Raw genomic sequence first — 12,918 nt, 5'->3', positions numbered from 1 at the left:
CTTTCTGCTTTAATAGGAATACTACTAACATAGACCCTAAACCAGAACTTTACACACATTACACCACCTAAATAAATGCTTTTATGTATTAAATATTGCAATTAGTATCTAACCAATTAAACAGAACATTCATTTTAAAAAAAGACATTATAACTACGGGAAATTCAAAGTTGACTTTCCTATACTCCCTTTTTTATACTTAACATAGTTGCTATTCTATTTTGCCTTTGATTTGTTACCTCAGAAAACTTTTGGTTTTAGTCTGAAAAGTAATTTTCAAGTCTTCTTTTGTGCAGCATGATACCCTTTTGTAAACTATGGTACAATTTGCAGTAAAACTGATGATAAAGCTGGATATGCTTTAGTGTGGGGCCACCTTTGTGACTGACGGGTTGCTACTATATTGCCATGTGTGCATCCAGAGGACCAAGGCGGCGATGCCGAATGCCAGTCTCGGGGCTGTAAAGCAGCAGCCCCCAAACATACTGGGGGAAATCAATATGTATTTGAATTGTTTTTCTATTAACAATTTTGAGAAAACCTTGAGGCGACTCCACCAAGTAAATTAAAGCTGATGGAGTGAAAACGCCACCAGTCTGGTTGATTCCCTCATCCATCTGCCTGTGTGATGCTACATATTGCTTGGTTAGTGACCATCGGTTGTGCATTACCTCTCATGGTGCATTGATATATTGAGAGCACTATACAGGGTGTAAGAACTGTAACCTAACAGTTGGACAGCACTACAAAATGACAAACACACTTTATAGTGCATGTAGTGACTGATTTTAGACACAGCTTAGGACTTATATGCAACCTGATCATGCTCTTCCTGAGACTTCTTACATGTATTGTAAGTTAACCCTCCTGTTGTCTTCACTTATGGGCACCCAAAAAAATATTGTTTCCTTGTTTGAAAAAATTCCCCAAACTTCTGAAAATTTGCAAAACCTTCAGGAAGAAAATTCCAATAATTCCTTAAAAGTTTCCCCCAAGTTTGGCAAGAAAATTCTTGTAAATATTTTCAAAAAATAAGTAAAAATCAACCAAAAAAAAATAAATCATAAAATCATCTAAAGTGATTACATATACATCAGTAAAACTTCTAATATTTTCTTTAAGAACATTCACCAAAAAATCAACCAAAATCCAGTGAAATTCGCAGAATTTTGGTTGATTTTTTTGGTGAATGTCCTTAAGAAACATTTTTAACATTTCTTTTTTTCCACCAAAAAATGTTCAAAGATTTCTCAAAAATGTTGAAAATGTGGACATCAGAAGTTTCACTGTGAAAATCCCCCCCCCCCCGACATTTTCAAACTTTAAAACGGGTCAATTTTGACCTGCAGGACGACGCGATGGTTAAGTGTGTTATAGAGCACTGCCTCGAAAATCGCTCTGTTGTCTGAATCTTGTAAATGACGCTTCACATGGTTCTTTTCCTCACATCTTGTTGTTGTTTAACATTGCTGCGGTTAACAAGTTTTGTTAATATTGAATGTAAAAATTATCTTTAGTGATTAACCTCTCTTGCTTCTGGTGTTGATGCGAGTGACGGCATCTTCAGTAGTCTTTAATTTCCCTCAGGATTAATAAAGTATCTATCTATCTATCTATCTATCTATCTATCTATCTATCTATCTATCTATCTATCTATCTATCTATCTATCTATCTATCTATCTATCTATCTATCTATCTATCTATCTATCTATCTATCTATCTATCTATCTATCTATCTATCTATCTATCTATCTATCTATCTATCTTAACCTGTACACACTTATGATCCATTTCTGCTGTTAACTTCGGCTCTACTGACTGTTTCAGAAGTTTTCAGCTCGCTGTTTTGGTTTTACAACATGCATCATTATTTTTTGGCTTCACTCCCATGGCTCTCATCAGTCTGATATTTAGATATTAAAACATGCTGATAGTCACATTTTGCACTACCTGCCCAGCATCATGTACCAGAGAGACAAAGTTAGTGACTAGCTGAAGACATTGGTGTGTTTTACAGAGTCCATTATTTTCACCAGGACATAAAAACGAACCTGAGGCCTACTGAAAAGCCAGTTCAGCTAGTTATTGGTTAAAAACCGCTTACTTGCTCACATAAAGTTCAATCTTATTAATGTATCCATTAAAGACCACTAAAAAGATGCAACTGGTGTATTAGCGTAACAAAAATGAAGAAATAGGGACACCTGCTGGAAATGTGAGGAAGAAGCTTGTACTTGTCCACACGTATTTCTGTGGAAAAAGAGTCAGAATGAGATGATATTATTACTCTCCTAAATAAACTGTTTCAGCTACATTTGACTAAATCTCCAACATTATGCATTCTGGCTTTCTTTCTCCATGATACCATTGTCTGTCTAGGTACAACTATAGAACGGAGAGTAAAACTGAGACTGAAAATCTCCCTCTGTTATATTCCATTTGGCAGTACTATGTTGTCTGTGTTTTCCATTTAAGAGGTGAAGGCAATGAACTGATTTGTTATTCTGTGCAAAAATATCCATCAAAATGAGGAGCACTTTCATTTTTGTTTTTTCAATTGTTTTGGTCCCTGCTGGCCTTGCGACTTCCTTCCTTGTGGTGAACCGTTTCTGACCTTGTTCATGACTGTAAGGCTGTGTCCAAATGTAAAGTCATGGTTAAATGTAATGCTTCATACAACCAGGACTTCATCATAATAATGTGCTTTAAACTGTGACCATAGTGAGCTGTCATCTGTCTGTGCATGTTCGGCAGCGCAAGCTTGATTATACAACATGATAAGGAATTTTAAAAATGCGCAGCCTGTTGATGGCTTTTCTAGATGCTAGAGTCTGCATGAATTTTGTAATCAGATAACGTCTGGAGGCTGCACAGTGGCTTGGTGGTTAGCACTGTCGCCTTGCAGCTAGAAGCTAGAAGATCCCCGGTTCGCGTCCTGGCCTTCCTGGGATCTTTCCGCATGGAGTTTGCATGTTCTCCCTATGCATGTGTGGGTTTTTCCAAGGTAATCCGGCTTCCTCTCACGGTCCAAAAACATGCTGAGGTTAATCGGTAACTCTAACCTGTCCGTAGGTGTGAATGTGAGTGTGATTGTAGACTCCAGCCCCACCGTGACCCTAATGAGGATTTAACGGTGTGTAGATAATAGATGGATGGATAATGTCTGGAGACTCTTCTACCCCTACTCCTCTCACCACACTCCTACTCACTCCTCTCATCACATTTTGTCATTGCTAGACACTACAAATCTTCCTACTTCTTACTGCTACAGCGCAAATTCACAACATATCATCTCACAGCGCCTAAAAGGTACAAACCGTACATATTTTAAACAAAGAGCAGAGAACCCAACAATCCAAACTTGCCTTTGGATTCCCTATAAGCGATAATGGAAAGAAAAAACCCACCGAAAACAGGGAGGGGGTGAAAAAACCTCAGACAGAACCAGGCTGAGGGAAGGCGGCCATCTGCCTTGACTGGTTGGGGTGAGAGTGGGGATGGATAGCAGATGGAGAACAGACACATAATACAGAACAATGAACATTTTAGAGGTTGATGAGGCCAGAAACTGAAGATCAGACAATTGCAGGGAGAACAAACACAATACAAACAAACCTTTGTACTTCACTTTGGTTATGGAGTTTAGCTGTTTCCTGTCAGCAGGTTGGAGCACTGTTAGCTATATTTAGATTTTACACCCCTTCTCTTTCTAGCAGTTTAGTTTGCCTCCTTTGTTTGTTAATTATGCTCCTCAGAAATAAATAACTTCTCTGTACCTGAGCCGAGGTGCAGTGCAACATGTTTGCATTCTTTCAAATCTGATTGGAGAGGAGGAAGAGACTCAAACATACAAAAATATTTTTGTGTCTAGAAAAATGTACACCACTGAAGTATACTGAAGGTTTGAGCACATATAGGCAAACTTTGTATCACCCCCTTAAAATAAAAAGAGGAGTGAAAGCAACATGAACGTATTTCTGATATGTCTTTCATTTTAAAGTCAGTACAATGCTGTAGCTATACTGAGGCAGGGACACTGTTTCAGTTCGATAAAAGATGAGGGCTCAATCTATCCCTAGCTCTCCTCATTTGACAGCATTTGTTTATCAGGAGCCTGAGCCTGGTTTACATCAGTACAGTTTTTATAGGCCAATAATCTCATACTGCAGTAACCAGCTGACACTGGGCCTTATTTGTTTTTAAAGCCCCTTACATTACAGTGAACTTGAAAAATTCAGTTTTGCTGAATGTGCACCAATCTAAAGCTGGATTGTTTCTTTATTTCATTTCCTTTCTGTTTATTTTCCCAGCCCCTTTTTTTATTTTGTTGATTGTTTTTTTTTCAAAATGCTCTACAGTTGTATTACTATAACTCCTTTTTTTAGGATTACTTGAGTTCCTGCATCTTTTATATCTCTACTCTGCTATAATGTTAAAGATGCCTCAATACCTTGACGTATTTCAAATGACTGAATGAGTAAATGAAAATTCTGTAAAGGCCTCTTTATTTTATATATACTTACTTTGAGACATTTCCTATGCTGCGATGTTATATTTTATTCTGTCCAGCAGTTTTTAATGCATTTTATGATACTTTTAGATACATTTGTTGTCTTTCATTAATGATGCCATCAGAATGTACTAAAAATGCATGTGTGTATTTATCCATTCATCCATCTCTCTCTCTCTCTCTCTTTCATTTCTAACTTTTTATTTCCCGACAAATGCGACTATAAGTGCAAATGGTACTAATGCAATGCCATTATGCGATTCATCATGACCAGGGGGTGGAGAAATGCACATTTTAGGGCTGATGTTTAGGAGTTTGGCACCACAATCAGCTGACTGCGTGAACGCGCCCCTTCCTGTTTATGCGCGCTTCCGTGAGGCGGAGGTTTGGCATCCGACGAGGTGCGGCTGTCAGGACGACAGGAGAGGAGGAGAGCTGTGATTCAGACACAAGGTAAATATCGGAGATTAAAAGCAGAAACAGAGAGTATTTGCACAGTGAATGAATTCTGTTTACTCGTAGCAGGAATTTATTCGGATACGAGGTCAGCTGTCAGGCTCCAGAAACGGACTAACTTCTTATCGGGGAGCCTCGTTACCTGTCTGTCTTCTTCCAAACTTAAAAATAAAGGCGAGGCCGCAGTCCAACGTTATCTGTTCTGGTTTGACTGGATTTGTTCAGCATGTGACGCAGCCTTTACTAAAGCCGACTTTTGTTTTTGACAGTTTGCCTGATTTGGTGGGGGAAATGGAATAGTTTTTACACGTTGTAGTTGATAAGACTCTAAAGATCTCATGAAAAACTTTTGATACAAACTGGGAACAAACAGCTTGTTCTTCACATGATCTATTTCCTATAAGTCTTCTCATGTCTGCTGTCTGTTTTTATGCTTAGTAAACGAGATGATTTCTGAACTATTGCTTTTCCAGTAATACTGGTCAAACGGCTTTGTATGAAATGTAGTCCATCCTCTGTGCTTTCATTTAGAGGAGCCTGTCTTTACCCAGAAATACTGTCTGTGGTCTCTACAATCAGATTTTCTGTCTGGGACACATGATTGATGAAATTTACTTGAAGTTAACTAAAGACTAAAACTAGAGAAAAAACTCTCTGTGTCTTATGTTTAACACAAAAGTAGTTCCATAGGTACAAAGAAAGGCTTTGCTGGCTTTACAAATTAGGTTTACTTTGCTTTCTGTTTTGCTTTGTCATGAACTGACCTTTATTGATAACCTACAGCCATCTGACCGCATGACCTGATGATGCCATGGTGATGTCAACAGAGTTATTTTTACTTGTACTGGAGACATAATTTTCAAAGAAAACTTGCAGTGCAGGCAGCCAGTGTGTGGACTTTGAAAGACGTTGGAATTCAGCTGGTTTTGTGGGGCGTAATGAGAACTTGTGGTGACTAAAATTCTGGATACCCCAGCTTCCCACCAGCTTTATGGAGGCCACCTCCTAAAATTGGGGATGGATGATTGTTATAACTGCACTTAAATGATGTCACCAGATTATGTTTGCAAAAATCCAGAAGGAACTCATCGACTGTCAACAGTTTGCTGAAACTAAATGGAACTAATTGAAACAGTGAAGCTATTAGTGAAGTTTTTTTGACTTTTGGTTGAACAAAATCAGCAATATAAAGACATCAGTTTGGTTGCTACAATATTACAATGAATATTTTTCATTATTTGAAAACATTTCTCGACTGAGTGATTAATTGTTTATTCGGTTATAAAAGTAAAAATTTGTTGCAACTGTGATCTTGCAAAGCACTTAGGCTGAATATTTATTGTACAGTGTGCCGCTTACAGTACCTGGCAGAATGTCAAGGGAAAGTGAAATTACACACTTTGGTGGTCTTGGATTAGAGCTACAAGTAATTATTTTTGTTAGAAAATCCTTTAAAAATACCACAGTATCATTTTTGAAAACCCCAAAGTTAAACTATCACATACTGCAAAGAAGGGAAGTGGTTAATGACATTTTAGAGACCAGCGTTTGTTGCTTGAAAAAAGACAAATAGTCATCAGAATACATCATAAGAGTTTTCATCAGGTGACCAATCGATCATTTGACTGTTCCCCTTCCTGCTGTAAGTCAGAGATGCTGCTGTCAAAGAACAAGAAAGTGAAGGAATAATAGGAGAAAAAAAAAGATCTTTTATGTTGACATATCTAAAACCGTTGTTGCTCCGCCAAGAAATGTGGTGGAGTTATGTGACAATCGGCATTGGTTTGTCTGTTTGTCTGTCTGTTACCAACTTTACTCAAAAACAGATGAACGGATTTGGATGAAATTTCTGTATCATTGTGAGACAGCGGTACTGCGTCACTGTAACTATGACAACAAGTGAATGCTACACCAACTGCCTGCTGACAATCACATGATTGTGATCCTACTGCAAATCGACCGCTGTGGAGCACAAATTTTTTTAAAGGTTTCATCCGTCGGAAATCATACAATGACTGAGCAGCCTTGGAGTATTGCGCTCTCTGAGTCCTTTTCTTGTTTGCACTGCATTTGCATTGTATCTTTTACTTTTTCAAACAATGTCAACAACAGTAGTCTTGCTTCTGTCACTGTTCTTTATCTTCCTCTGCAGGTGAGAGACCTCATTACTTGATAATGTCAAACACCGGCCTTATTCAACGCATTCGCAACACTAATAAGCCCTCACCACCAGTACTAGGTGAGATCTGGTGATGTCACAGTCATGAATACTTTATGTCATAGTTTAATTTTGCACATATCATGTAAAGGAAAGTACATTATATAAGCCTGTAAAAGTTTTCTTTCTTTTTGCAGCATGTTCAAAGTTGCTTCTTTGCATCATGCCCATTGCTCAGATTACAATTGGTGAGTCCACTCGCTAGAATGAATTCCGATAGATTTCCATTCAAGTTCCGCAATAATGCAGTGGTTTTACTCAGTTGTGAAATGATAGGATACCTGCATTTTTCTGAATCTGTGGATTAAATAAACTTGCATCATTTTATCACCCATGTGTCCACCAGGGGCAGTACACTTGGAAGACTGTCCTCGGCAGCCCTACATCCCCATCTATTTGATAGTGGTGGGAGTCTTTGGCCTGGCGCTGTCATTGCTCTCCTGCCTGCCCTGTGCCAAGAAGCCAGAAGACGGCACCACCAACCCACTGAGTCAAATCTGCACAGCCTGGAACTCACTGACCTCTTGCTTCCTCTTTTGCTGGTTTATCACTGGTGAGTTTAAACAGCAGTGGGCTGGTGGACGACTCCCACAGAAAGGGCACAGTACGACAGAATCAAGCCTACTTTAGATTGTGTCATAGCCAAGAGAAAAACTTGTTTCTGGTTGGCTGGCATCTGTTAAAACTGTGAAACACAGTTGTTGTTACAGGCAAACTACCGTTCTAAATTTACACCAGTCGGATTAAATATTAACATCTCAGTCAAATGCAGTACAGTTGAACAGCACCACAAACTGCTGTCTCCAAAATTCTGTCACTGTTGTGTCAATGCATCTCTAAAACAGATACAGTGTCAATAAAAATGTTTAAACCAGGTTGAAATTTTCCCCAATAACTGCATTTGAGCATTAATGATCTATATGATTTAGCATTTTTGACATGAATTTAGGGGCTGTACAGTCGTTTGGTGGTCAGCACTTTCACCTAGAAGATCCCTTGTTCGCATCCCCGCCTTTCCGGGATCTTTCTGCATGGAGGTTGCATGTTCTCCCTGTTCATGCATGGGTTTTCTCCAGGTTCTCCAGCTTCCTCCCACAGTCCAAAACCATGCTGAGGTTAATTGGTGATTTTAAATTGTCCATAGGTGTGAATGTGAGTGTTACTGTTTGTTTCTATATGTAGTCCTGTGATGGACTGGTGACCTGTCCAGGATGTTCCTTGTCTTCACCCTAAGTCAGATGGGATGGACTCCAGCCCCCCGTGACCCAAATGAGGATTAAGCGGTTTATAGATAATGGATGGATGGAAATGAATTTACCAAAAAGATATATTTCATGTACGAATGAAACTGGGTTTCTAGAAAATGATGTCAGTTATAAAATATAACCCATACAATAAGTGACTGCATAAGAATTCACCCCCTTTGGTCAGTATTTAGTAGATGTACTTTGACTGCAGTTACAGCATTGAGGCTGTATGGATAGGTTTCAGTCAGCCTTGCACATCTGGACTCTCCAATTTTACCACACTGCTTTTTGCGAAACTGCTCCAACTCTGTCAGGTTGCATGGAACTCATGAATGAACAGCCACCAATTTGAAGTTGGATTAGGTCTGGACGCTGACTTAGCCATTCTACAACATTCACCTTGTTGTCTTTAAACCATGTGGGTAGCTTTGGCTGTTTGCTTCAGGAAATTGTCCTGCTGGACAACAAATCTACTCCCAAGTTCCCATTCTCTTGCAGAATGCACCAGGTTGTCCTCCAAGATGTCCCGATACTGTTCTGTATTAATTTTCCCTTCCACCTGTACGATCCTTCCTGGTTGTGCTGTAAAGATGCATCCCCACATCATGATACTGCCACCACCATGCTTCACGGTGGGAATGGTGTGTTTTTGCAGTGTTTGGTATCAAACAAACATAGTATCTAGTCTGATGGTCAAAAAGCTCAATTTTGGTCTCATCAGACCAAAGAACCTTCTTCCAGTTGACTTCAGAGTCTTTTACGTACCTTCTGTTGAGACATAGTCAAGATTTAATAGGAGACTTTTTTCAACAGCAGCTTGCCACTGACCCACAGTCTCTCCCATCTCAGCTGCTTGTGCTAGATTTCTTGTATTTCTTATTGATGAACTGCAATGAGCATCACTTGGAGCTCAGTGTCAGATTTGTTGCTGTTGCATTAGACTGCATTTGAGATATGTGATGAATAAACAGGCAACTATGCATATTCCTCTAACCGGAACAGAACTTGGTTAGTCAGGTCATGTGGTGACGTGGTCCGTCTTACTGTTAGGGTTGAGCTAACTTTGTGAACTATGCACTACAAAGTGTCTTGAAGAATGGAAGTGGAGGATATGCTGCTCTTCCTCCACATAGTAATCTCTTGCATAATACCCTGTGGAATTGTTAACCTCTACTTGTGAATTGGAGCTGATATACTAAGTGTGCTGTTGCGCATACACGCTAGCATGCACGTGAACATTTTGAGTCTTTACTTGTTTTAACTGAAACCCCCCCAGAATCAATCACAGAGGGCCACATTCAAATAATATGAGATGCACCTGTGCTATAATGAGCACTAAATCTTCTACACTGAGAAAAAAATGTCTTGAATCCATCTCTGTAATTTATTAAATTGATTGCTCAACACAAAATTCCCAAGGAGCTGCCAGAAGCTTGTTAGAGACTAAACCTCCTGTCTACAGCAAGTCATTACAGCAAAAGGGTGCTGCAGGAAGTACTAAAGATACAGCCTCATAGGGGGTTGAATCATTTTGCAACCTGCTTTTTGTAAAAAAGTTGAAATTTTAGATGGATTATGGATTACATCTTGATTTTTGCTTTGTTGTTATATTTCAATAAACTAGCTGATCGTCTTTTATATGATTTACTAATCACCTGCAGTTGTAATGTTGCTCATTTGGCCAGAATGTCAAAAATATCAGGGGGGTTGAATCATTTTGCATGCAACTGTACAATGAATTATAATGATGGTTTCGGCTCCTTGATGGTTCCGGTGCTGCTGTGCTAAAACCACAGAGGAAGCACATGACTGTCAGCTGTCCTCTAAACTTCACAGCTTAGTTCAGTGAGGTTTATTATACACTTGATGATACAGAATTTGGGGAAAATATCCCTCATACATTTGCCAAACATTAAATAAATGACACTACTTGTGAACGCACAATGTGCTATGAAGTTAGATTGTCAACTGACTCATGTCTAACTACTAATTTTGTTCATTTTTTCAAGGTAATGTGTGGATCTACTCTATTTATCAGCCCAACTACAACAAGAACACCACACATGTAGAGCCCTACTGTGACAGGACGCTGTACCTCTTTGCCTTCTGGACCACCACACTGGTTTACATCCTCCTGTGTTTGTTCCTGTTAGGTGGCTGCTGTGTTTTTCTCTGCTTCTTCTTATGTGGCCGTGCCGATCCCGACGACGATGTCTAGAGACATTGTTGTTTCAGGATTGAAAACACAGATCTGTTGTTGCAGAAGTGGAACTTTCCCACTTGATTGTAGCATTTGGAAACATGCTCTTAAAGAAATGAGGAACAGTTGCACAGCCTTCTGTAGATACATGCTTAACTTTAGAATAATGTAAATAACGTTTCCGAGTGTTTTTTCATCGGTGAATATTTTCTGCCTCTGCAGAAGTTGTGTGCATTCTGTTTGTATTCTCTAAGGGATCCAGCGTTTTCTTTGATTGCCTTTTTAGCCTCCTAATCACAAATGCTGAACTGTTTATATACCAAATACTAAGATTGCATATTTTGTACCATGATTCATGATTCTTACAATGAAAGATATGCTATATTTTGTCATCTAAATAAATAAATAAAATGAAGACAAATAAATGAGTGGAAATATGGTGTATAAAAATAGCAATAATAGCAATTAGAATGAAAAAAATCATTGGACTAATATAACATTAGTCAGTGTAGTCTATATACACAAAGCTGTACATTCCAGAGATACAAACACAGAACTGTACCAAAAGAATCACATGGTTTTAAATAAGGCAAAAAAGGTTGCCAGGTTCTATCAAAGACTTCTGACTAGAGAGAAACAGTATATCTGATCTTTTCCATACTTAAGAAGTTGGTGATCTCTGATAACCAAGTCTTAAATGAGGGTCATCTTCGTTTTTCCAGAGGGACAAAATGTGAGTGAAAAGCCGTTCATGGGTAGGTTTTTAATCCTGCTTTAAAAGTTTCCAGGCTCTGTGCTGCCCTCAGCTGGATGAGGGGACAGTTTGTTTGTTGTCTTGAGTGTACGAGCAGAGGACTGGGGAGCGATTGGTTCTGGAGATAAAGAGGTCTGTGATGAGACATGGAACCAGTGTAGAGGATGGAGAATGGAAGTTATGTGGACATATTTATCCCATCAGGATCCTGGCAGCACAGTTCTGGATGAACAGAAGCCACAGGATGTTTTTGCCAGGATTTCCAAAGAAGAGCCCGTTGCAGGCGTCCAACCATGAGGAGATAAAGACATGGACAAGTTTCTCTGCGTCTGAGAGATTTGGGGTTGGATGGAATTTGGAGATGTTTCTCAAATGATGGAATGAGGTCTTGCACAGTTGGGTTATGAGATTTGTGAAGGTTAGGTGAGGGTCAAACCTGACCCCCAGACTAGTGGCTGAAGACGACAAGGGGATGGTCTGGCTGTCTAAGCTGAGCTGCAATATGGGAGCTGACTGAACCTGGTTGGGGATGTCAACAATCTCTACAATGCAGCAGCACGTCTGGTTTTCAATCAGCCTAAAACAGCATGTCACCCCGCTGTTCAGATCACTTCACTGGCTTCCAGTTGCTACCTGCATAAAATTCAAAACTTGCATTCAAAACCCCATTTAAACAGCTCCGTCTGGCCTGAACTCTCTCATTCAGGTCTACACTCCTTCCGGCTCATACACTCGACCAACAAAAGATACAACCACCACAATAGGGCCGGTCGTTAGCTGGACTCTTCTCCTCTGAGGTTCCCCGGTGGTGGAACGAGCTATTAAACTCTGCAGAGTCCATCTCAGTCTTTAAGAAGAGACTAAAAACCACCCAGCTCTTCACTGAACACCTTTATACTTGACAGACTGCAAAAAAATTTCAATAAAAAATCCAGCACACTAAGGTCCTATTGTCACAATTAGAAGCGTTTTTATATAGTATAGTTTTGTATGGCAACGTTTTATACTAACCTTTAATGTTAATGTACCATCCTGCCTTTTTGTTATTTTTTGTTGTTGTATGTAAGCTGTTGAACACTTCTATCTATCTATCTATCTGTCTGTCTGTCTGTCTGTCTGTCTGTCTGTCTGTCTGTCTGTCTGTCTGTCTATCTATCTAGTTTTATGGCTTTTATCCAGGTTGTTTTCTCCTGGCTAGATGTTGTATCTACCCTCAGATGTACATTGGAAAAAGCATTTGCCAAATGAAATTGTGGAGTTGTAAATAACTTTTCCATACCAAAACCAACCGGTTTACGTTGCTTCTCTGTACCCGAGCAGAGCTGGGATGTTACACAGTGCAACCTTCCTGCACGTATCTTCTCACTTTTGCTGACTTCGGATTCCTCATGTATGAAGATGTTTAGGAAGAGGAAGACCGTCAAACCTGCAAAAACATTAAAGACTTTTGTGTCCAAACAAAAGAGCAGTATTGAAGTGTACTGCACATTTGAAAGTTTAAGCCCAGATGGTGGGCTGTCATTTAGTTATAC

At 39.4% G+C, this 12,918-nt stretch overlaps 1 protein-coding gene across 1 annotated transcript; it reads left to right on the top strand.

Moving 5' to 3' along the window:
• The first annotated feature begins 4,846 nt into the window (after positions 1-4,846).
• LOC118470562 (transmembrane protein 272-like) lies at positions 4,847-11,057 on the top strand. Its single transcript, XM_055007431.1, has 5 exons — positions 4,847-4,964; positions 7,120-7,206; positions 7,323-7,373; positions 7,532-7,738; positions 10,442-11,057. Exons 2-5 carry the CDS (start codon positions 7,143-7,145, stop codon positions 10,648-10,650), a joined length of 531 nt encoding a protein of 176 aa, XP_054863406.1. The 5' UTR covers positions 4,847-4,964; positions 7,120-7,142; the 3' UTR covers positions 10,651-11,057.
• Positions 11,058-12,918: the final 1,861 nt, after the last annotated feature.

The sequence above is a fragment of the Amphiprion ocellaris genome, chromosome 23, assembly GCF_022539595.1.
Source record: "Amphiprion ocellaris isolate individual 3 ecotype Okinawa chromosome 23, ASM2253959v1, whole genome shotgun sequence".
Classification (NCBI taxonomy): Eukaryota; Metazoa; Chordata; class Actinopteri; family Pomacentridae; genus Amphiprion; species Amphiprion ocellaris.
The sequence above is the reverse complement of the archived record's forward strand: the minus strand, read 5'-3'. Positions and strand labels throughout refer to the sequence as shown.